The sequence below is a fragment of the Peromyscus maniculatus genome, chromosome 6, assembly GCF_049852395.1.
Source record: "Peromyscus maniculatus bairdii isolate BWxNUB_F1_BW_parent chromosome 6, HU_Pman_BW_mat_3.1, whole genome shotgun sequence".
Classification (NCBI taxonomy): domain Eukaryota; kingdom Metazoa; phylum Chordata; class Mammalia; order Rodentia; family Cricetidae; genus Peromyscus; species Peromyscus maniculatus.
The window spans coordinates 111,106,416-111,132,162 of NC_134857.1; the positions used below are offsets into that span (position 1 = coordinate 111,106,416).

Consider the following 25,747-nt stretch of genomic DNA (forward strand, 5'->3'; position numbering starts at 1 on the left):
GTTCCCTCCTGACATCTGCTTAGTGTTCAGTGAAGGCTAATGTTAGCCTTCGTCCCCTTGTCCAGGAAGCACATGATCTGTAAGTTTCCATTTCACGAGCCAGAGTGCACGGGGGTCTACGATGAGGAACAGCCAGCCTGTGCCTGGATGCTACGTGAAGAATCTGTCACTTCCCTCGGACATTTTCCACAACAGCGAAGCCTACTCCGTCTTCCCACTGGTTAATCATCTAGAGTGGCCCTTGACTTTCCTCTCTCAAACCCTATCCACACCATTAGTGTGTTCTGTCGATCTTCCCGGCAAGATGCGTCCTGGATTAAGAGACGTCAATTCCACGATCATGACCACCGAGGCTTACAACAGCAGCGAGAACTTTCGCAGTCTGTCGCCAGTACTGCGGACGCTCTCGCTGCCTGCTGTTCCTCGAACCCAAGGCGGCTAAACTCTTCTCCTGGCCTGTGGCTCTCACCTGACCCATGTGGCTAGTTCTCCCTTGCTTCCTGCCAAGTTTTTTTTTAAAAAAAACATCTTTTCCTAACCTTGCTGTAAAAAAGTTCCTATTGCTTTCCTGTGATGATCACCGACTTGGCATCATGTGATACATTATGAATTTATTGTTCCTTGAAAGAATATAAGCTCCAGGGGAGGGCCTGTGCTTTGGTCACACTACAGTGCTTGGAACCATAAGTACTATCCTTACAGAATGGATGCCTGAGATAGATAAATAAGTGAAGAAACCAAAGAGTCAAACACTGGTGAATTTTTAATGAGCACGTTTCCCCCCCATCTAAAACAGATTGCAGCTGACACCTATGAAAGTCATGGAGGACTGTGGGAAAGAGTGAGTGCCCTGGGGTGGCTCTACAGAGTCCTCTCTGTGGGGCCCGGAGGCTTACCTTCGGAGCACACTGGAAGTGCATTCCGGGCACGGGCAACGTAGTGACGTACATAGTGATGCAGCGATACAGGTACAACGTTCCGATGATGAAGAAGAATCTGCGGCCCACTATGGACCTAAAGGGAAGACAGGGATGGGAGAAACAGGTTTACCAGTTGTCCGTCTTGTTATTTTTATTTTATTGGGGGCAGGGCACGGGAGGCAGGGTCTCACCCTAGTCTAAGCTAGCCTGGACCATACTATATGCCTAATCTTGCCTCACATTCATGATCCTCTGGCCTCAGGCTCCTAAGTGTGGGGATCACAGGTGCAAGCTACAATCCCTGGCTCCCTGTACTTCTAATGCAATACTGTAATTCAATGTTTAATTCACTAAAAATAATAGACACAATGGAATTAACAAATAAACCTCAGTTTCACAGAATTTTAAGGCCTGTGAGCCGCCCATCCCATAATTCCACAGTGAGATTGATCTCATCTCTATAAAGATTTATACACTGAAGTATATCTAAGTGATTTGGGACTGGAAAGGACCAAGAAAATGGGAACAGGGGAAACTTAAGAACATGAAAAAATCTATAGTTTCCTTTCCTAAAAAATGTCTTCCTTTGCCAGGAAATTCAATAAGCCTCTCTCTGTTTTCAGTCAACTCGCCGATTAACAAAACCCTCTAGAGAACATACCAGAGGTGTAAGTGAGCTGTGGCCATAGAGGAATAATCTAATGGATCAGGTGACATTACATAATTGGATACTCAGGGAAATGTGACAATTCATTACACCCTAGTTAGGGAAGGAAGATTTTAATTGGGACCATCCAGAGCTAGACTGACAATTTCAGCATGAATTGGTTTCTCTGACTGCATAGATTTTCAGAGCACTGTATTTTGAACATGTCCAAAGTAACTATTGGATTGATTCGCTATTCTCTTATTCACTATTGATTTTTAAATGGCAAAAGAAAATAAAAAGGAGGTACAAGGGTTAGAACTGTTTGCCTTTTTCTGAACAAGATTGCACTATCATTTACTGAAGCATTATTAAAGCATTATTTACAACAACCACAAAATGGCAACAGCCTAAGTGCCCACCAGCTGATGAACAGATGGAGAAGAGGCCATGTGTATGTACAGTATAGTACTTTTGGACATGAAAAAAGAGTTCAGCCGGGTGGTGGTGGTGCACGCCTTTAATCCCAGCACTCGGGAGGCAGAGCCAGGCGGATCTCTGTGAGTTCGAGGCCAGCCTGGGCTACAGAGTGAGTTCCAGGACAGGCTCCAAAACTACACAAAGATCCCTGTCTCGAAAAACCAACCAACCAAACAAACAAAAAAAAAAAAAAAAAAAAAAAGAAAAAGAAAAAGAAAGAAAGAAAAGAAAAAAAGAGTTCAATCCTGTCATGTGACAGCTTGGATGGAACTAGAGATCATCACATTAAGTGAGCCAGGCATAGAAAAAATAAACACAGAATAATTTCACCCCTATGCCAAATTGAAAGAAGTTGGTCTCAGAGAAGTTGAGCACAGGCTAGAGTTTACCAGAGAATGGGGCGACTCTGTGTATTCGGGAGGGGTCACGTGGAAAGGTTGGTCATGTGTACTAGGTTACAGTTAGGAACAAGACGCGCTGAGATGCTCCATATAGCAAGATGGCTACTATCAACAATGTGCCCTGCAGTTCAAAAATAAGTTGGAAGGACTTGAGATATTTTCCCATAAAGAAGTGAAAAGTAGGCTGGAGAGGCGGCTCAGTGGCTAACGGTATTGGCTGCTCTTACTGGGAACACAGGTTCGATTCTCAGCACCCACGCTGCAGCTCACAATCATGTGTAACTCCAGTTCCAAAGGATCTGATGGCCTTTGTGGGCTTGCACATGGTGCGGAGAATACATGCATCAAAACACCCACATACATAAAATAAATAAATTTAAAAATGTCTTTAAAAGAAGTGTTCAAAGAGAGGCATGCCTAACTTGAATATCACATAGTACACACTCATATGAATTTATACATAATATCTCATTATGAAATCCAATTTTTCACGTTTTTATGTACTAGTTAAAAATTAAAAGGCCTGGGGGGATGTGGTTTAGATGTTAGAATATTTGCCATGTGCACAAAGTCCTTGATTCGATTTATAATAGTGCATAAACCAATACCTTGCATTTGGGAACCAGCAGCAGAGGGATCAATAGTTTAAGGTCAACACTAGCTACATAATGAATTTAAGGACAGTCTCTATCTCAAAGATTAAAATAAAATTTAATAAAATTAAAATGAAAAGAGAGAGAGATGGGTCAAGAAATAAAGGCAAAAAGTTTTTTCCCTGTTCAGCTTTTATGCGGATGGTGTCTTGACTGCAGCTATGAGCTCTTTTGAGTCTTCAGTCTAGCTGACTGAGATCACTGACCGCCAAACCCCAGGGCTTTGCCCATGGCATGACTACCTTGTGGGCACCAGCATGGGTAGAAAGGGCCCGTGTGCTCTCAGTTCCAGCTCATGGTGACAGGCCCCTTTCTGTTATGTCTGGAAGCACTGGCTCTGAACTTGGGAATGAGTGGAGATGCATTGCCTGCCTCCAGGTTTTAAATTCTCTAGAACATACAGTGGATTCATCCCACTGGGTTTCTCACCCTAACAGCTCTCAAACTTTCCAAACCACCACTGACCAAAAGACTCTAGAGTAACAGGCAGCCTCAGAGATGAGGCATATTTTAGGTTTTCTCTAAGACACTGGTCCTCACATGGACCAAGGTCAAATTCAGGCAACTGTTGGGACTTCTAGTTAAATAAATAAAATATGTATAAATATCTATTTTAGGTGCCTGCCACCGATAGCTATTTCAAGAACATTCTAGGGTTCCAGGTGAGGGGAGATTAAACAAGTAGTTCCAAGATAGTTGATGGAAGTGCTGAGTTACCGCAGACTCGGTAACCTAGCTTTGTTATCTCAGTACTGAAAAGGAACAGTCAACTGGGCGAGCTGGCTTTCCCTGGTTCAATGTTAAATAAGAGGTCAGTGGTAGTGCCACAAGATCCCTTTTAGAACAGAGACTCAAGTTGACTACTGCTTTGTAATTACAAGAATTCAACCTACTTCACATTTTTTTTTTTAAACCCTAGATTGTGGGTATTTTGCTCAAACTTGTATTTTAGGGACTTAATTCACGGGATCCAGTAGAAAGCAAACATCCCAATGGCAAATTAGAGGACTGCAGAATTGAGTGGCCTCCCATTTTGTGGACCAGAAGTCAGAATTCACACAGAGAAGCAGAAATAACCATGTCAGAGCTATGTCCAGTTTTTCACATATCTTCAAGGGGAGAAGACTAGCTCACTGCTTCCGGGTTGCTACAGTTCTGAGATGGAGTGAGGAACGCAGGGCCTGAACTACTGAGCCATGTCCTCCTTTGCAATGCCAAGGGAAAGGCAAGGAGGACAAGTTTACTTTGGAAATCTAAAACCCAAACCACCAAGACCCGGTTCCAAATCCAGCTTCTTAAACAAACACTGGTTACTTTGTGCCTGGCAGGAAAAGGACAAGAAAGGAAAGAACGCTTAAGAACTTCTGAACAGATGTAAACTCAAGGCAAGCTGTTGACGGCAGACCCATCATCCCCAAAGAAATTAAAGTGCCCTGGCTCCTCCCGACTGCATCTGCAGAGAGCCTAAATACCCATTAGTCCTTCCCTAGCATCTTTTTTCTTTTTTTGAGACAGGGTCTTCCTATGTAATCCTGGCTGTCCTGAGCTCTCTATGTAGACCAGGCTGGCCTCGAACTCATACCTATCCTTCTGCCTTTGCCTCCCGGGTGCTGGGATTAAAGGCATTTCCAAGCACCACACCAATGGAAACCAGGCACTGCACTGTTGATAAACTAAGTCACCCTCCACACACAAGACTACCGCAACTTCCTACTTTCACTTGTGATCACTCAATGAACCCTTGTGGAACAGTGGCTGGATTTATTCAAGTATGTCCATCTACAACTTCTCTCCACAAATGTCCAGGTAAAACTAAATGCATCAGAAGAACCCGAGAAAGATAATTTCAATGTGACACACCATCTCTTTTTCAAAACAAACTGAACCCAAACCCAAATACATTAGCAGTCCATACTTACTTGTATCTCAGAAAAAGCCACTGGGTGATCCATAACCCAACTAATACGATCCCATTTATTTCTGATACAGAAAAGGCCCACTTGACCCGGTCGACATAATCAAAGAACTTGTCTGGGAGGGGAGGGCTGAGCTCCTTGGGAGGGACCCTCTCGTGTACGACGGTGATCATGACCGTTGTCAGGACGAGGTTGAAGAGGGCATACACGAAGGCAATGCCCGTTTTCCACCACTCGAGGGGAAACTTGTTCCTGGAGTCGGTGGGCATGGAGATCTGGATGTAGTCCGGGTACTTTTTGGCGCCCTTTCGCAGCCCGTTGGATAAGCTCTTGGGTTTACCACTGCCATTTTTGTTGCCGTCGTCTACGGCTTCACCGGGGCTTGTGTAAGTGTTGGCAGAGTTACTGGTTTGATTTTCCAAATGACCTTCAAGTTTTGCTGTCTCTATGATATCCATTGTCCGCCAGCCTTCAGAGCTAAAGGAGGAGATGGTAAGGTTCTTGTTCTCTGGGGAAACTCAACTCTTTGAAATCCTTCTACTTCCAAGATCCACATGGACTCTTAGAATTGATGGTATGCGCTGATGTGAAATGTAGACGGTGGCTTTCTGGTTCTTAGTACTCTCATGCAACCATCTGCTGGGTGTTCACACAAGGAAGCCGATTCTCGTTCCCACAGAAGATGTTGTTGTCCCTCCTAAGAACAAAAGAAGAGGAGGTCAGAGATGGCTCTTCTAATTACCAACCATTCGAAATGTAAACATTCTCAAACATATGGAAACCAATACCAAAGCACCTGATCTACAGAGCTATCATCAAGACAAAGTCAGTGCCACTGAGACTGGATGTATTTATCCAGTGCTGGATTGTTTAGTCTTGGGACTCTGGGCTCTCCTTGGGCTGAGGTCAGCATAGATAAGAATATTTTAACAATCAATTCCCTGTTATTTTCTTCCAATAAAGCCAGGACCCAACATTTCAAACACTTCACAAGTTGCTAACCATGAAGTCATAATATGCTAGAACCTGCCCAAAGACCACACCACTCCTTCCTGATATGGAAGGGGATAGATAGAGATAGAACGGATCCTTTCTAAGAAAAACAGATCAAACTGCAGGGCATGGCGACTCACACGTATAATGACAGCATCCAAGAAGCTGAAGCTGGGGGATGACTGTGACTTTGAAGTCACCCTGGGCGGCACAGTAAGTTCCAGGTTAGCACGAGTTAAAGTGAAACCAAGGCACACACTACATACAAAGTCAACAACCTTTAACAAACTGGACAGCTCTCTAAATAAAGCCTTTGCTGTGTCTCATTTGGAAAGGGGGCAGCAGGTGCCTCAGGGGAAACTCCCTAAAAATCGCCACAAAATCTGATAACAGTATTTTGCTACAATCACAATTTCTACCAAGCAACAGACACAGCATTCAAGCGGCCCTACTTGGGGCTCTCACCTACCGTGGCTGAGGAAAGGCACCTTTGGCTCAGGGGCCACAGGCTCCATCCAGGGAACAGAGACTTCTCACCACACTGAGAGAAGCCAGCAGCAGTGGCCACTCTTATACTTGGTCGCACTAAGGGCCAGCTGTTCCCAATTTAGGAAAGCCGCAATTCAGTCAGGCCACCAGCCCAGCCACCTGAGGGGTTCTGAGACCTTGTAATTAGTCTCCACCCTGAGTACACTGCACAACTTTAGCATACTTCTTCCAATTTTAAGGGCCTTCTTCTCAGGGTAAATATAGATTCGGTGTAGTGACAGCTAGGCCCTGAATGCATGTAAAAGGAGGAAAAACGTTAAGTGGTACAGTTAATACATCCAGGTATTTCCTCGACACTAAGGTGGCGAAGAAAGAGATCAACTACAGGCGTTTATTGTACACTTACTGTCTCAACACTGAGGAACGCAGGGGCAGATGAAAGGGTTGTTTGTTTGTTTGCTTGTTGTTTTAAGACCACACAGCCTAGGAACTAGGGAGGTGGTTCAGCCGGTAAAAATGCATGCTGTGTGAGCACAAGGACCAGAGTTTGGATCCCAGGAACCCACTTAAAAAACGAGGCAAGGTGGAGCATGTCAGGAACTCCAGTGCGCAGCTGGGAGTGGGCATGGCGATTGGAGACGGACGGGTGAATCCCTGGGGCTTGCTGGCCAGCCAGTCTAGCTGAATTATTAGTAAGATGCAGACTGACAGCCCTGTCTCAAAAAATAAGGTGCAGGATGGCTAAGGAAGACATCTGATGTTGACCTTTGGCCTACACCCATGTATGTATATGTACACACACACACACACACACACACACACACACACACACACACACACACACACACACACACACTCAGCCAACAGCACCTAGTTTAGTGGAAGAGCTGGAGCAAGAACACAGCTCTTCAAAGCAAGGGAATATTCATATTGTGAAAGAAAGCCCCAAGATGAGCTGGCCACAAGATACAACGCTGGATTTATTTGTTGGGTATCCCTCTCCTCTGGCGAGTGGCATCCACTTGCAGACACAGCCCACTCTTGAGAAAGAAAAGCCATCAGGGAAGTTGACCTGGTAGAAAAAAGGATCACTGGAGGATGAGTAGCCACGAGGGGTCATCCACTTCCAACAGCTCACCTTCTCTTGTCCCTTTGAACAATCAGCCCGGCTACTGAGGCACTAGAGAGGGTGAGGGGGCCAGTGTTCCTCCAGCCTGACCAGTGTCCTCTGCAGTGCCTGTGGAAATGCTGAGGGAAGCATAAGTGTCTCTCTCAAAGAGGAGCCTCAGCAAGATGACTCCAACAGCAACTCTCTCCACCATGGACACCTCCTTCCAAGGAAGATATCCAGGCCCTCAAGCAGCGACGGCTGGTGTCGACCCACTCCAGCCTAGCTGACTAATATATTCAACATTCTACATCCTCGCCCGGTGTTCATGCATACAAGAAGCTTCATCAGTGGACATACAGGCGGCCTTTGTAAGGTAGTCATCTAGTTCTAGAACATAGAATGTGGAGAAGAAAATCCAATCACTCTTCTCCCCCAAGAGAAAGAACTCCGGCACCTGCCTCAGGGGACTACTATGAACTTGACTGAAATAATGATCATGCAGAGTGTGAGCCCTTGGGAGGAACCAGGAGCCACTCTGTGAGTGCAGTGCCCACGGATTGTCATTAGCAGAACTGATACTTTCCTTGGGATTTCATTAAGGTTAAATACATTCATCTGTGTCATCCAACCACCAGACTCAATGGTGTGATGATGACTGTGCCATATTCATTCTTATAATTACCCCTTCCTCTCACTGCCTAGAAAATGACAAAAGCCACAACGGTGCCTCTTTGGGTGGCAATTCGTTAGTTCACTTGTGTGGGTTACCACACCAGAGCATAAACCAGCGCCAAGCTCTCCATGTACCTACTACCATGTGTTAACCTGGAGAACATCAAGACAGTCTAACGACTCTACAAACTCACTTTCCTTGTGAAAACAAATGCAAAATACTGAGATTTGGTTTTGGTACATCGATATGATTCTTTTAGTTTGTTTTTTTTTTTAAACTACAAAGTGGGACATATTACAGAAATTTAAGTACTTTTTATAATTTTTGGAAGTGATTATAGGAAAATATGCCAGAAGCGCACTTTTAAGAAGTGGTTATTAGTCTAGAGATATGGCTCTGCAGTTGAGAGCATCGGCTGCTCTTGTAGAGGACCTGGGTTTGTTTCCCAGCGTCTATAATGGGTGACTCAAAACCTCCTGTAACTCCAGTTCCTGGAGATCCAACACCCTTGTCTGGGCATCTGCACACATATGGTGCACATGCAGAGACACATTTCCTCACATATACACACAAACAAAAATATACCATTTTTTAAAAGTAGTTATCTTGAGTGGAGTAAAAGGGGCATTTGATAAATTCTGGTTTCTATTTTGCAGATAAAGTATCCAGGGCTAGCTAAGGATGGGAATAACATTGCTTTGCTCCATGGGTGTCAATATCATGTTTAATTGTGTATTATGTGTACTGATGTCTTGTGTGAAACATTCCCACTGCTGCGTGCGTCCCTTTGCACTCTAACGTTTAGAATCCTTTGTTGAGTTACAGGAGATCATATATTGTGTTCCTACATCCTATGTCTCTCATCTTTACTATTGAACAGTCTTCTACTCAGTAACCCACTGTGCATTATGGTTTCTATTGCTGTGATAAAATACCATGACCAAAAAGCAAGCTGGAGAGGTAAGTGTTTCTTTGGCTTACACTTCCACATCACTGCTCATCACTTAAGGGAGTCAAGACAAAAGAAACTCAAGCAGGACAGGAGCCTGGAGGCAGGAGCTGATGCAGAGGCCATGGAGGGGTGCTGCTTACTGGCTTGCTTCCCATGGCTTGCTCAGCCTGCTTTCTTACAGAACCCAGGACCACCAGCCAAGGGATGGCATTGCCCACCATAGGCTGGACCTGCACATCAATCACTAATTTAAAAAATGACCTACAGGCTTGGCTACAGCCTGATCTTTTGGGGGCATTTTCTCAATTGAGGTTCCCTCCTCTCAGATGACTCCAGCTTGTGTCAAGTTGACATAAAACTAGCCAGCACTCCAAGACGAGTGAAGAGTCAAATAAACCAGCTTTCTCATGCATCCCATTTGACGGTCTACTTACAAATTAAACACGCATGCATCTGTATGACAGAACCTAATCTAAATATGCTTCCTACCTGGCCACAAGCTACTGGATTAATGTACTCCCCATATCAAAGGACAAAACTGTCTTCAAATTCTAATAATTAATTAAAGGAAACTAGTTGGAATTTGTGTGAAGAAAACTATGAAACAACAACAACATTGATGGGGAGAAAAGAAAACACAAGGATGCACACCTTCCTAGGAAGAAGGGTGAGACCGCACGTTACCAAGGGCTTGACCCTATCATACCCATACACAATTTGTTACTGACTTTTAACAACCCCAGTAGGACTTCTCCTGTAATCTGACAAGGGCTCCAACACAGGGATTAACCATGGAAGTGGCAATGGATCTGCGCCACCACCCCACAGGACGCTGTTGCCATCATGACGGTGCTTTCACCCAGATTCCCACTTTGTGGGTGTACTCCCCAGTGAAATAGGAAGCATACAAAGTATTTAATCATGTTTTCAATTTCCACTCCTAAGAAAAATATCCAACAGAGGGCACTGATTCAGAGAACTGTGGATCTCTCACTGTTAAGAAATACTGTGTGGTGATGTAAATGGGCTGCCTGTTCCTAATCTGAAATGCTGAAAAATCTAAATTTTTTTCAGCATTCACAGGATTCCATATCTCTCATGGTTCAATACATGCAAATTTGGTTCATGTTTAAAATACTGTATGAAATTCCCCCCCCCCCCAGCTGCATATATAAGGTATATATGAAGGGTAAATAAGTTTTGAGTTAGGCTGGGATTCTATCCCTGAGAAATATCATCATGTATATGCTAATATTCCAAAATCAAAGAAGTTCCCAAATCCAAAACATTTTTTTATTTGTTTTGATTACTGTGTATGTGTATGCCATGTGTGTAGGTGCCTGTAGAGGCCAGAAGAGGGCAGCAGATCCCCTGCAGCTGGAGTTACAAGCAGTGGTGAGTGGTTCAATATGAGCCATCCTCAAGGGCAGCAAATATTCTTACCCCCATCAGAAACCTTCCTGACTCCAGGCACTCAGGAATAAGGATATCAAACGTGTTTAATAACTGTAAGGCTACAAAAGAGATACATAACCACTAAAACAATACAGTATACAGCCAAGGGCAATTCAACCTGGACAGGCCACAGGGCATCAACAATGCCTAGCAGAGGTTACAGTAAATAAAATGGAAAAAGGGTCATGGGATCCAGAGTCAAAAGGTTACAAGCTAAGGTAGGAGTTTGAAAGGCCACTCACTCCCGAGAAGCCTCCCTCTGTAGGGCTGATGGGAAGCTAGATAAACATCTTTACAGAGGTGATCGGGCATAAAGTCCGAGGCTCAGAAAAGCTTTATTAGACCTTCAAGTCTGCCCTGCTATGCATGTGACTCCTTGACTAAGATAAGATAAAATAAGTGTGTAAATACAGCTTTAAAAAAAGAACTTACCTAAGTTTATGTGCGAGTTTTAATGTTTAGAAGAATTTAATCTATTCAAGATAGAAGCTAAACCCTGATCAAAGCAAATATTATCTTACTTGTACAAACTGGAATTAGAAACCAAGGAGATGTGCACACTGAGGTGGGGTGATTTTTTTTTTGTTGTTGTTGTTGTTGATTTTTTGTTTTTCGAGACAGGGTTTTTCTGTGTAGTTCTGGTGCCTGTCCTGGCTCTCACTCTGTAGACCAGGCTGGCCTGGAACTCACAGAGATCCGCCAGCTTCTGCCTCCCAAGTGCTGGGATTAAAGGCATGCACCACCATTGCCTGGCGGCGGCAGCACACTGAGCTTTTATAATGCAGAAAAAGCTTCAGCTTAATATTAGGTCTTAAGACAGACTGTTAGGGAACTGAAAGAAATACCTGATGAGTTTGTTAACAGACCCCAAAGGTTTGTCAAACCTAAAAACCTATCAGACACCATAAAGCCATGAAAAAAGCAAGTAGAATAAAAGAGCAACAGAATGCAATGGTTTGCCGTAAATGTCACTTACCTGTCAGGAACTTCATTAGTGCCTCATTTAAGCACTCATAACAACCCTAGAAAATATTGTCAGCTCAATTGAAAAAAAAAAAAAGACACAGCTAGTTAGTTGTCCAAGGTCAGATAAGAAACACCAAGGTAAAGCAAGCTGCCCAAGGTCAGATAGGAAACAGCAAATCTTACATTTAAATCAGGACTCTGACCTCAAGAGGTTTCTGTTTTTAAATGACACAATGCTGACTCCAGGATATGACATTTTAATAGGTGAACAATACAGTCAATGCAAAGACCAAGAGGAAATGATCAGTTTCTTTTAAACAGAGAGAGACATAAACACATAGGGAAGTCCTCTATATAGCAAATAGCAATATGCACGTAGAGGGCTGGGCATGGAACTGAGGTGTAAAAACTAGAACTCTTGCCAGGAATGTGGGAGACCCTGGGATCAACTTCAGCATCAGAAAAACAAAACAAAGCAAATAAAACACACATACACTCACAGGCAGTCTGGTACACACACACACACACACACACACACACACACACACACACACACACACACACACACACACGATATACCGAAGTAGGTAAATTTTAGTATATAAACTGTCCCTCATCTTGACAGAACAAAAGGAGCTTGCTAACAACTTGTCTATCATCTACATTCATCATATTAATTAAAGTTAGAATTACTAATAAACCATCATGTTAAGTTCATAACATAGGTCTATTACTCTATGTTAACAGGATTCAGATAGACAGAAGACCGTCTGCCTTGAAGCTTTTCTTAAAGACTAGGACATCTTGACCTTGAACTTCATTTTCCTGTGAAACTCTTCCTTCCTCAAATATAACAATGTGCTCACAGATGCAAGGGTGCCTTGTGAGGGTGTATTCCACTTCAGAAGCGACCACTAAGTTCTGTGTCTGTGTGTGGCTCAGTTACTAGAGCGCTTGTCTTGCATGCAAGATGCCATGGGTTGGATTCTCCAGCACTTCACAGCCTGGGTTTAGTGACACACACCTATAATCCCAGCACTTGGGAGATGGAGAAAGGAGAATTGGGAGTTCAAGGTCAACCCCAGCTACATAGCAAGTTCAAAGCCAGCCTGGGATGCATGAGAAACTATCTCAAAATAAAAATTTGATATTTTATCAACAAGTTCTTAAAAATTCTAAAGATGACCAACCAATTGCTTATCAAAAACTATCATGTATTAGAATGCTTTACCAACAAAAATAACCTGGTGAATATCCCTGCCAGATCTAAGACTATCTTAGTTTGTGTGTGTGTGTGTGTGTGTGTGTGTGTGTGTGTGTGTGTGTGTGTGTGTGTGTGTGTGTTTTGAAACACAGTCTCCCCATATTTCCCACACTAGCCTGGAACCCCATATGTAGTCCAAGCTGGCCTTGAAGTAGTGGTCTTCTTGGCTTGGACTCCTGAGTGCTGGAATTACAGGCCTGTATCACCACTTCCAGCTTGGATCATAAATTTTAGGCAGCCACAAGGTCCCACATCTTTTCAATAGAACAGAGTTCCAATTAGGGAAGTAGGTTCATAAAGTATCTTGGTGACTTGCAAAAAGTTTTTTTTTAAATATAAAAAAATAACTGAAAAGCCAACTTCAATCAATTCTATCTGTCCATACTAACTTGAGGTAAAATTCTTGGCAGAGATTAAAGTTTTTACTTTCTAGTACATACATCTTAAGGTAAATGGGCTATTTCATTTCTGCATCTATTTGTACGAGAGAAAGAGAAAGGCATTCAGTAGGGACAGGAAATCTGTTTATCTGGGGCCCAGGCAAGCCTGGAGAGAGGCTGCAAGTAGGCTGGTGCTTCGCTCTGGGCAGTTAACATGTTCTAAAACTAGATATTGATGATGTTCACACAATTTGTTCATTTGCTAAAAATCATTTAACTTATACTTAAATGAATCTTGTGGTATTGAGCTACAATATAACCCACCTGTTAAAAATGGATATACCACCCCCACCCCAAGGTTTTCTAAATAACTAGAAAATCAGGACTATGCCACACTCTACCTAGGTTGCCATATCCTTTTACGGTGCTGGACCAAGCGGCTGGGCATTTTGTTAGCAGTGATTCAGAACTGTCACACATTTCTAAGTTTTCCACAGACCAAAGCAAAACACTAGCCAATGATAAACAAACCTTTTAACTAAAATTATGTAGTCTGTGGTCCCTCACCCCCTACAAAGTATAACTGAACAATGTGAAGTGATTCGGGAAAGATGAGCTTCCCAACAGAATTGCTCAAAAGTCACTCTTGTATAACTGAGCTTTTTAAAAATTTCTGCGGTAACAGAGACTGACCCTGGGGGGACCTTTCTACACCAGCAGAGCACTCTACCACTAAGGCACGCCCCAAGCACTAGCAGTAAGATGAGGGACAAGTAAAGGTTGTTCCCACTGAAAACTGGTCACTTTAGTGGCTGAAATGAGTACTTACCCAGAGCAAATATTTGCTGTGCAGATTTGAAAACAATAAATCATAGTTATGAGGAGTGTTTTATAGGACGGGATCATCTACAGTTCAGGGTGCTGTGAAGGAGACTGGCAGCAACTGTCCTCTGCTTAGGAAATGACACCGTGAAGCCACTCATTAAGATCTCACTTGCAGAGCATTCCATGGGGTATTTTAAAGTTTGACGCCTTTTTGTAGACTATTTCCTGGCTGTCTATTGCTACTGGTGACTCGAGAATTCTGCCTACTGGCTCTGGTTCCAGTTTGTGTTGTAAAGAGACTAACTGTACTTGGAATTGTGAGGGTGACAGTGTAGCCAGAGAAGAAATTAGTGAGTGTGTGTGAGTGTGTGTGTGTGAGTGTGTGAGTGTGTGAGAGTGTGAGTGTGTGTGTGTGTGTGTGTGTGTGTGTGTGTGTGTGTGTGTGTGTGTTTCCGGTTATTTGATTGCACTGTGAAACCCCAAGACTGTGTTAATAAAATCAACGTTGAATCAGGGGGCGGCACCAGCAACTAGTTGATAAGCATTAGCTATACATAGTATAGAGAAGCCAGGAAGACAGAGAGACTCACGGGAAGAAGTAGGAAAGGACTTGGAGTTTCGTGGTCTTTTTTGGTTTGGGAGGTGGAGAGATGCTCTCTTGCTGGGTCTCGGGCCAAAAAGGAAGGTCAGCTGGATGCTTCTCAGCCCCTCTGAGCTAGCAGGTTTTCACCCCAACATCTGACTCCCAAGTCTTTATTGGTAAATAGAACAATAGAGCCTTAGTTAACAACTACATTTGATGGCGGCAGCAGAGCCGGTGCCTATGGGACCAGAAATCCCACCATGCTGCTGTCTGACTGAGGGCTGATGGTAGTTAAAATATCAGTAGATTCAGGTCAGTCGCAAAGCTGATGGAAAAACAACATGTGGGTATGTGGGTATGTGGCCAAATCTCCTGGACCTGGAGTTACAGGAAGTTGTGAGAAGAGAACCAAGCTCTCCAGCCCTAGGAGAAGAATCTTGATGGGAAGGGAAGACACAGAGAAGGACAATTTACCAAGCCGTGGTACAGCAGGGGGCATCAGTAAGGTGAATAAAGAAGTGAGTGATGGACAGATAGGGAAATTGGATAAACAAGTGAGTAATGGATAGGTTGGTAGATTCAATACACAAGTAGACTGACAGAATTACCCTGACCCTGAAGATATAACTAGGCTATATAACTTGGGCTAAGGCTAAGGAATAGAATAGTCCAAACACTCCTTTAAGTTTCCATTCAGTCTAAATCAGAGGCTCTTAAAGGAGGAATATAACACATTCAAGGAACTTTTTGAAAATGGTGGGAATCCTGGCTTATGTTTGGCTCAAACACTTTCTCCCATTCTCCCACATCAGTAGAATTTTGGAGGGTGAGATGGGAAGACTGCAGATGGTATTTTCATCCAACATCAAGATGTTCTTAGCAGTAGTATGAAGTATTACCTACTGTCTACCTTCTCTGCCTCTACAGCAAGAGAAGAACTACACCCACCGAGGCAGGCGATAAAACAGGGTTGATGTGTGTCTTTAGGCTAAAGTACTTTCCTGCTTTAGCCCAAGGAAGCAGCCTTTCCATAATAAAAAAGGTGTTTGTATTTTCGGTAATCTGAGTTATAATTGTGCATGAGACTGCTGTGGTGTTCCAGTAACTTAAAGTATAATTTTGTCAATGTATAAAATCCTGTATGGTGCAGATATTTGTTCTATAGATTCATCCCATTTAGCTAGCGCTTCTTGCTTCACATGCAATGATCAAACTAGTATTCAGTACATTAGTTAGAAATACTGGGGTAGGGGAGGGGCTGTCCCAGAAAGGTTAGTTCCGACAGTCTAACTGAACAATAGTGATAGTTATCTGTTCGTATGATCCAAGTTCTCTTATACACCAGAATTTACATACCTAGGAATTAATTCCTTCAGGTTTTAATATTTAATACTCTGTAAGAAGAGGCTATGAAAATCTACCTATTAAAATGGGAGATACATGCAAAGTATGTTTTAAATTTAATATTTAAATCAAATATTAGGGCTAATGTTTTTTCCTAAGAAAGTGGCTGGTGCACGAGAGAAAGTGAAGCAGATGCTTAAACATGCTATGATGCAAACCGCTCTTTCTGTGTGGCAGTAGAGGGGAGCCAGGGTCACAACCAGAGGGGCATTTCCTGGGCAACAACAACAAATTTTACAACTGGAAACAGTATCTTATTGCAAGAAAATCAGTGGAAAAAAACGAGAGAGGCAAAAGGATCAGTGCCTTTCAACTAACTTTATAGTTCTCTAATATAACCAACCCTTTTATCTCATGCCCTTCAGAGCACTTTAGAAGCCTATTACTGATTTCTCTCTCCACCACACGGTGACCAAACTGTGTATTTGTCACACTACTGCAAAATGGTAGTGTACAAAATGGCTGCACAGGAGAGTGTACAAATGCTAGTGAGGTAAGTGTTAAAATAACTCCCTGAAGCCTTGTTTTGTGCTACTACTGTGCCTCTTTTACAAGGGAGGCAAAAGTTACCTTTAAGCAAGAGTCTACAGAAAGGAGTTTGACAATCGTACACTCCTGGGGGTGAAGGCCGAGATCTGAGGAGCAAGCACACTGAACCAGGCCCATCGTTAGGATGTCTGGAGCCAGCAGCAGGCACACGTTTAGCCACAGGGAACTGATCACCCGTCACACTGCCGCAGAGGGGCTACATGGACACAGCCTAGCATCATTTCTTTGTGGAGGCCTAAAGCCCAGAAATAGACATATGGATGGATACTCATCGAAAATGCAATGGCCATAGCTTAACACTATGGCCAACAAAACAGGTTCAAGGGCTAGCTACAGGGATGTCCTCCGTAGTGGCAAGGATTAACTAAACGCTGGAATGTTATGGTGATGGAAGGTCCCAGAACCTGCTCTCATCATCAGGTTAGTCCTATCACTTTGTGATTTATTTGTGATGTTGTCTGGGCCTGATTAGGGAAGGATATAGGCCACATCCAGTAAGAAATACATAGGCTCAACAGCTCTGCACATGGTAAGGTCTATGCTTCTGCCCACCTGGGCTCCTCAGCGAAGAGACCTCTAGCTATTTCCTATAAATTGAAACATTCCCTCCTAATGGGAAAAAGGAAACTTAGACTTGGGAAGCTAATATAAATTATAAGGCTTGGTTACCTCATAAAGTTAAAGGATTCATGAGGCCTTTCTCAAGGTGATACAAACAGCAACTGATGCGTGGGAGAGAAGATGGCGAAGTTGCCTGCAAGTGGTACAGGGAGCCCAGAGATGCAGCTTTCTTGATGTATCACCACACTAGGGTAGGCTTTGTGGTGAGGTGGCTGCCCTTGAGTCAGCCATGCTGCCAAAAGGAACCCCAACAAACTCATTGGTTCCCTAAGAACTGGAGGGAAAGGTCTCTTCAGGCTGTCATTGGTGCCCGGTCTGGAGTAAAAGTGGGTGTAAATCTGGAGTAAAAATGCATGTCTGCTTATGTTTCCTCTGGAAACTTCACACAGCAGTAAGCAATGGTTTTCCTGACGAGGGAAAGAAGAGTTTGGAAACAAAAGAGACCACGGGAGACTCAGGAAGGATGGGAGAGCTTCCTTTTTCATTTGATGGTGTCAACTAAAAACATCTTCCACAAATGAAACCGTAACAAATGCAGACCACTCACACAGTCTGCTAGTTTCAATGTCCTCTAGAAGATGCAGGACTGTGGGATATCTAAAGACTCGTATGCATGGCCGGTTAGGCAAGCTCTGCCTTTGCAATGGTCCGGGTTCTAAAAAGTACCAGCTTCTCTAAGCCCTAGTCTCCCCTAGAATTTCAATTATCCCACCACAATAAACAGTTCTTGTTGCTGGAGAATTTCTCTCCAGCTCTGGCCAAGCCCTGCCAGTCCCGGAGCCCACTTATAAAAGAAACACACCGACTCTTATATTACTTAAACTGCTGGGCCATTAGCTCAGGCCTACCATTGTCTAGCTCTTACTCTTATACTCAGCCCATTTCTGTTAATCTCTATGCTGCCACGTGTTTCGTGGCTTTACCTGTTGCCTCTACATGATGCTCCCTGAACAGCAGCTGGTGTCTCCTCCCCCTGCCTTCCTCTCCTTTTCTTCTCTCCTGTTAGTCCCGCCTATACTTCCTGTCTGGCTACTGGCCAATCACGGTTTTATTTATACAGAGCGATATCCACAGCAAGTTCTCTCTCAGAAACGCTATCTTGACCAATCTAGGTTTTAGACATTAGTTTCTTTGAGTGACCTAATAATGACTAATTTATCTGTGTTCCTCAAATTTGGATCCCTAAAGGAATGGCACATAAAAGGAAAAGAACAGAAAATAACATTAGAAATAAATTTTAGTCAAGAGATTAAATCTCAAGTCTAGCAGAATGCTATTTAAACAATTTTAATGAATACAAGTATTAGTTACATTGGTACTTGAAATGTAGTCACAAAATACTTTTCTACTGATTTTTCTTTGCTAAATGAAGAAAACTCAGAATCTCAATGTTGTTTTAGTGGTTAAGTATAGTATTCCGGATCACTGCCAACAGACATATGTCCCTTAGGGGAAGATGCTCACGGAAACAGAGCCTTTAGGGGCTGAAGAGAGAGCTCGGCAGTCAAGGGCACTTACTGATCTTGCAGAGAGAGGGCTGGGTTTCAGTTCTCAGCACCCACGCGGCAACTCACAACCCTCTGTAACTCCAGTTCCAAGGGAATCCGATGCCTCTTCTGGATTCCAAGGGCTCGTGCACACATGTGGAGCACATACACGTGTTCAGGCACACACACACAAACAGAATAACGAACTAAATCTTTTCTAAATCTAGGACAGAAAACACGGCCCTTATTTGGTATTTCCGTTCTAATATACTCAAGAGGTCCCTTTATGGGGTAATTAGACATTAAAAAAAAGGGAAATGAGTTTGTGAAGGAAACCAGGAAACAGAATGAGAATAAACGGCTGGGCGACGGAAGCTTAGGCGTTTGCTAACACGGAAGAGCACAGACAAGCAACGGGGCTGTGATGAAACGGCCCTGGGGGCCCAAACAAGACAGGGACGCTGCATACACCTTACAGCCGAGGCTGCTGTGGAAGGTGAATGGGAAATCAAGCCGTACTAGGGTTTGTGGGGAGATGTCAAACAGCCACATGAAGCAGAACGTTTAGAGACCATCTATCATAGCAACAGATAGTCTAGAGACTATCTAAACTGAGGTCTTTCTGCTGTAGCAAAAGGAAACAGAACCACAGATGTACATGGGAAATGCTAGGTGCTTTAATGAGCAGGGATGTTATTATATATGTAAATAAACATCTTTAGACATCAACACAGATCTCCCTATAAACAGCATATAAAATACAACTGTGAACATTTGCTTGATGGAGGTTTTCACTTAGGGGCTGCCCCCTCCCCATTTATCTTTGCCTATTAAGGCGGTTTTTCATTGTCTTCTGGGGCTATTAACCATTGAGAAAGTGTGGTAGAAGATGGGAGGATAAGGTGATAACCACACATCAGTGCCATTAAGCTGTCATTCAAAAGGAGCATATAAACCACCTTGAACCAGGCATGGTGGTTTGTGCCTTTAATCTTGGGAGTCTGGATGCAGAAGGAAGAATATGGCGAATCCCAGGCCAGCTATACAGGGAGATTCTGTCTCAAAACCAACCACTCACTCACTCACCCACCCAGCCATCCAACCAATTAGTCAATCAACTAACCAACCCTCCAACCAGCCAGCTAACCAGCAACCAACTAACCAAACAGCCAACCAACTAACCAAACAGCTAACTAGCAACCAATTAACCAGCCAGCCAGCCAACTCAACAGCAACAAAAACCTCAACTAAACCAAACAATCACAAAAAGAACGTAACAGGAAAAGACACCAGTGAATTTTGGTAGCAACAGAAACTGGTACAACTCCTTTAAAAATATCTCTATTCATTTAAAAATATCTCTTTCTATTCATTTAACAAATACTGAAAATGCTTGTATCTCTCGAAATAGCAACTCCACTGCTGAGAATTTATCTCACAGCAAATTCCAGAAACAAGAATCACAAGAGAAATTCAGTGAAATATGCAAAGGAACTCATGTTTAGAGCTATGGAGAGAAGCATCCGTAAGATGCATTTTGCTTTAAAACAGGACCATATTCTCATTTTTAAAAAAGTATATCTAAATACAAAAGTATTCAAAGATGCTAATGATGAGGAAATTTCAATAATGTAAATAATTTACACTGCATGTATACAGAAAAAGTCAAGAATTATAAAATGTTTCTGCTTTTAATAGGTACTCTGTACATTTTAAATATGTAAAAATGTACAAAAAGAAGATAAAATTTCTAAAAAGCTTAACAACAGTTGTTTAAGTGATAGGAGTATAAGATGTTTTTGTTCCAACAGTTTTGACTAGTCTATCTTGAAAAATTATTTTCATCGGCACGCCTTCCTCCCAAGGCTCGGGGATCATTGGGAAAGGGGAGGGAGGCGGGCTGGGAAAGGGAGGCGGGCATAAAGAGTATAGAGGAGCCAGAGGTGGTGGGAGATTACAGGAAGGCATGCCTCTGGCCACAGCTGGGCGGCAGCACACAGGCACTCAACAGCAGCTGTGACAGCGTGCACACAGCCAGTGCAAGCCCAAGCCAGATCAAATCCCAGCACGGATAGGAGAATCCCACCCCCAGCCTTGTAGCTACTGGCAAGTCTTAGCTGCTGGAGAGGAAGGGTCGGTTTTCTCCAAGAGTGTCAGGCCTGGGATGCTGAGCACACTCTAGTGTAAGGCTACACACCCAAGGGCAGCACAGATTGGTCTTGACACCAGGGGTGGCGGGAGGAGTGGGGGTTGGGGGGTGGCAGAGGTGTACACAAAGTTGAGTGGGAATGGAAGGGAGGGTGGTTCTGGGAAGAGTTGGGGGAAGGAACATGAGTATGATCAAAACACATGAAATTCAAATATACACATATTATATATAATAAACATTTTTTCACTTATAAGCCTATTATATTGAAATGTATTCTGAGTAATGTACAGTTGCTGCTGCTGCTGCTTATACGGGATCATCTGACTGAATCTTTATTTATGTACCTTATGTCTTCCCACAGTTTCAATGGGAACCAAAAGTACATTCAGAATGTAATAGAGGAAAGTCTACAGTTCCCCTGCTGCTTGAGAAAGTCTGGGGAAAGTGCTGATTCGATGTCAGGATGTACCAGCCGGACAGTAGGGTACTGGGCAGAACCCAGTGTGACGGAGCAGACAGATAGGCCAGAACCAGAACTTCCCAGCCCTCGTGTGTGTGTGTGTGTGTGTGTGTGTGTGTGTGTGTGTAATTTTTGAGATACCGCATGTGAGTTTTCCATAAGATTATAAATAAGCATTTTACATGTACTTATTTATTATGGTGTAGATGAATGTATGACGTGTGCTTGTGGAGAGCAAAGGATAATTTTCAGGAATGGCTTCTGTCCTTCATACCATGTATATTCCAGGGATGGAACTCACTCAGGCTCACTCAAGGTGGCCAGGCCCAATTTTATGAAATTTTTGTTTGTTTTTAAGACAAGCTTTCACTATGCAGACCTACTTGGCCTGAAACTTGCTATGTAGTAGACTGGCTGGCTTCAAACTCACTGGATTATTAAAAGTATGTACCACCCCACTCTGTTTAATACTAAGTATTTAAAAATTCCTTTCTCTGACTATCTGGTCAATTTTGCTTTATTGTATATATTATTGTACTGGATAGTCTTATGTCAACTTGACACAAGCTAGAGTCATGTGAGAGGAGGGCACCTCAATTAAGAAAATACCTCTAGGGGCTGGGGATTTAGCTCAGTGGTAGAGCACTAGCCTAGCAAGAGCACTTGCCTAGCAAGCACAAGGCCCTGGGTTCAGTCCTCAGCTCTGGGAAAAAAAAAAAAAAAAAAGAAAGAAAATACCTCCATAAGGTCAGGCTGTAGGCAAGTCTGTAAGTTATTTTCTTAATTAGTGATTGATAGGGGAGGGCCCAGCCCATTGTGGGTGGTGCCATCCCTGGGCTGGTGGTCCTGAGTTCTCTAAGAAAGCAGGCTGAGCAAACCATGGGGAACAAGCCAGTAAGCAGCACTCCTCAATGGCCCCTACATCAGCCCCTGCCTCCAGGTTCCTGTCCTGTTTGAGTTCCTGTCCTGACTTACTTGAGTGCTAAACAGTGATGTGGAAATGTAAGCCAAATAAGCCCATTCCTCTTCAAGTTGCTTTTGGTCATGGTGTTTCATCACAGCAATAGTAACCCTAACCAAGACAATTATGATTTAATATTTATGTTGTTTAAAAATATTTTTCCATAATTCAAAGCCATATTTGACTTCAGATCATTCTAGGACTTTATCTTAAAGGTACTCACACAAGCATAAAAAATGTTTCTCCTACAACCACAGATTAGACAACCTTAGCAAATGCTCTTTTTTTAACTATTGAAATGACTATGGATATTTTAATATTCTCCCTTTTAAGAGATTTTTTTAGTTCATTTATTGTTGCACATATATGATTCCAGGGCTGACCACTGTGTATTGGATAACCAATTAGGGGGCTCCTCCGTGAGGTCACCCTGTGCTACACAGTGAGTCCCGATAAAAACAAAAGCACCAAGACAGGACTATTATCTTATAAGTGATGTATGTAGAAGCAGAAATGATTATGTTATGTATAAGTAAGGATATGGTTACCAGAAAAATCATACAATACAAAAGATCTACTTTACTTTTTAACCTTTTTTGTATTGTAAAAAGTAAGAAAGCAGTGTATTTTAGTTCCACTACCTAGACAGACAAAAATGGCTGTTACTATATAGTAAACACCAAGAGCTTAGCACTGTTGTGGGCACACAGCAAGTCTGGGAATGCACAGGATGGCTAAAAGCGCATCTCTCACCTGGACATAATGCTTAGAGGGGGCCAAGAAATAATACAGAGCCAATGCTCAATTAACATCAGGAAGCTAAAAGATGTAATTTCATACTTAATCTTATTTCCATGAAATCTCATTTCCATTGATGATGCTACATAAATAAAAGTGCTTGACTATAAATAACCACTTGAAGATGTTTCAATGAAACTCTGCCTCATTCCTCTCTGTGGAACTAAGAGCCCAGAAAAATGAGCTTTTGGTTTTTATGCATTTGTTCTGAAAATATCTCTTAAAACACATGAAATGTTTAAGAAACCTTTGTAACAAGCACCTTACCAGATACCTGTGAAATATTTGTACACTGTGTGAAGATGTATTTCTGTGGTTGGTTTAATAAAAAGTTGAATGGCCAATATCTAGGCAGGAGAGGATAGGCGGGATTTCCGGGGACAGAGAGGAGGAGGAAGAGAAGGAATCTAAGCATTTGGTAGACACCAATGAGACACAGAGGGAGACGGACAGACAGAATGGAAGAAAGATAAAAAGCCACATGGTAAAACATGGATTAATAAAAGCAGGTTAATTTAAGTAATAAGAGCTAGTTAGGAACAAGCCTAAGCTGAAGCCAAGCTTTCATAATTAACAAGTCTCCATGCTGACATTTGGGGGCTGGTGATCCAATGATAGTCCTATAAGAAAGCTTGCTCCAGATACTGGAAGTCCATTGCCCGAGCTTATGCCCCAAAGGGAGGACATTCAGATTGTGTGTATGCATATTTCAGGGCATCTTAGCAACGGCAAAAAGGACTAGAGTGACACGATATGGAACATCTACTTTTGAGTCTTTTTGCACTGAAGAAATAAACAGCATGTGTGAAATATTCCTTTACACTGTGTGAATATGTCACTGTGACTGGTTTAAGAAAGTAGCTGACTAGCCAATAGCTGAACAGATTAAGTTTAGGCAGGAGAGCCAAACTGAGAATGCCGGGGTGAGGGGGAAGGAGGGTGGAATTTGAAAAGTCCCCAGCAGACACAGAGAGAAGCAAGATGGGCATGCCATACTGAGAAAAGGTAGCAAGTCACATAGCAAAGCATAGATAAGAAATATAGGTTAATTTAAATGTAAGAGTTGGCTAGTAACAAGCCTGAGCTAATGGCCAAGCATTTATAAATCATTAAGTCTCTGTGTTGGCTTTTGGGAATTGGTGCATGGGAAAGAAACATCCGTCTACAAGCGTGTTTTAAATCACTACCTAAACTGATGAAATTGGCTCAATTCGTATTTAGTGAGCACTGACTAAGCACCGGAAACGGCTGTAGGCATACAGCAGGCTTGAGGATGCATAGCGTGGCTAAAAGGCATTCTCTCTAACCTTGAATATCATGATTAGAGGGCTGAGAAATGTGAAATCCATCCAAGAGCTCAGAGCGCTGAGAATGGAAAAGGCAAATGCTTACAACTTCTGCCCTAAACCACACTGCCATTTCTGCCCAACAGAAATGTATCTTCCCCGTTTCATTTCACAGTAAACTTTACCACCATCCACCTAGCTACTCAGAGTCAGTAAAACCATGGCTACTGCCTCAGCTTCACGCCTCTCCCTTGCTCCCCGACACTCCCTCTGAACCTTGGCATTTTTCATCTCCCCACTATCCAGGCACTGCTTCTCTCTCAAGCTGGGTTGAGTTCAGAAACAGTTCCTGCTCCCAGAGGGCCAGAGGTGCACACACAGCACATACTGAAAAGACACTTGGAACAAGCTGCTATGGTCCTTGAGCACTGGGTACTGGCACCATGGGTTCTTTGTACAGTCAAAGTATTGATAGGGGACAGACAACAGAGAACAGTTCATGGTGACAGAAAACACAGATGCCCTTGAACAAGATGTCTAAGGCAGATTGCTCTGGAGCTCACAGCCCATCTCCTGCTTTCTGGCCCTCTCTAAATCCCTCTAATGGCTTCCTATGGCCCAAGAGTCCATTGCTTATTTTGACTACAGGAAAAAATAAAAAAAAAATGTAAACATACAGAAAATGGAGCATAAGATGTTGAACTCTATTAGCTATGAAAATTATAGGAAATCTTCACTTAGTCTCTACCCTAGTTTCTTTTAAAGCAATCTCTTATACCAGCTGGAAGCTTTTATCTATGTTAATCTCACCAGAGTGGACATCATGTCCTTAATAATAAGCCCCAGCCAGGTAATCATTTTCCTCAAGCTTGCTTCTTTGGAGGATGGTGTTTTCTCCGACTTCCATCATTTCCTAGAATTGTGAACAAGGCTCTTCATGATCTGACCTCCACCTTCCTTTCCAGTCTTTGATTTTAAGATTTAATTCTTCCTTTTCCCTAAATTCTATTCTCCCTGCCCTGTTTCCTTGGTATTTTTGTTCGCCTCACCAGCATGGTCCCCTCTTACCAGGTCTTCTTACTTACACACAGCCTGTCCTGCCTCAGGTCTCGGCAGATAGAGGCCACAACCTCCAAGGAACACCTCCATCACACCCCACGAGGAATGTTCTGAGACCCCGAAACACAGCACAGGTGTCTCGGTGGGCTTCAAGAAGGCCCACCCCTCCTTATGTTCCAGCTGGAAACCAACGCTGGTTTACAGCTTTCTTCTTGTTAGAGACTGGCCTCCCCTCTTGGGCACAGTGTTCAAGTTTTAGTGATGGG

At 43.0% G+C, this 25,747-nt stretch overlaps 2 protein-coding genes across 11 annotated transcripts in view; one reads left to right on the forward strand and one right to left on the reverse strand.

The window, feature by feature from the left end:
- The window catches only part of Lef1 (lymphoid enhancer binding factor 1), a 272,799-nt gene that overhangs the window by 227,605 nt on the left and 19,447 nt on the right, over nt 1–25,747 (forward strand). The window lies entirely within an intron of this gene.
- Sgms2 (sphingomyelin synthase 2) overlaps nt 1–25,747 on the reverse strand; it is an 86,937-nt gene that overhangs the window by 14,157 nt on the left and 47,033 nt on the right. For 6 of the 10 annotated variants that reach the window (XM_015992888.3, XM_015992882.3, XM_076574995.1 and 3 more), the window contains exons 2-3: nt 5,020–5,713; nt 897–1,014 (exon numbers count right to left, since the gene is read on the reverse strand). In XM_015992888.3, coding sequence (XP_015848374.1) covers nt 897–1,014; nt 5,020–5,474 — 573 coding nt within the window. In that variant the 5' untranslated portion in view covers nt 5,475–5,713. Of the gene's footprint in view, nt 1–896; nt 1,015–5,019; nt 5,714–5,804; nt 6,023–7,636; nt 7,995–25,747 lie in introns of those variants that run through there. The other 4 variants (XR_013052367.1, XM_006970369.4, XM_042279944.2 and 1 more) reach the window with 3 other exon arrangements.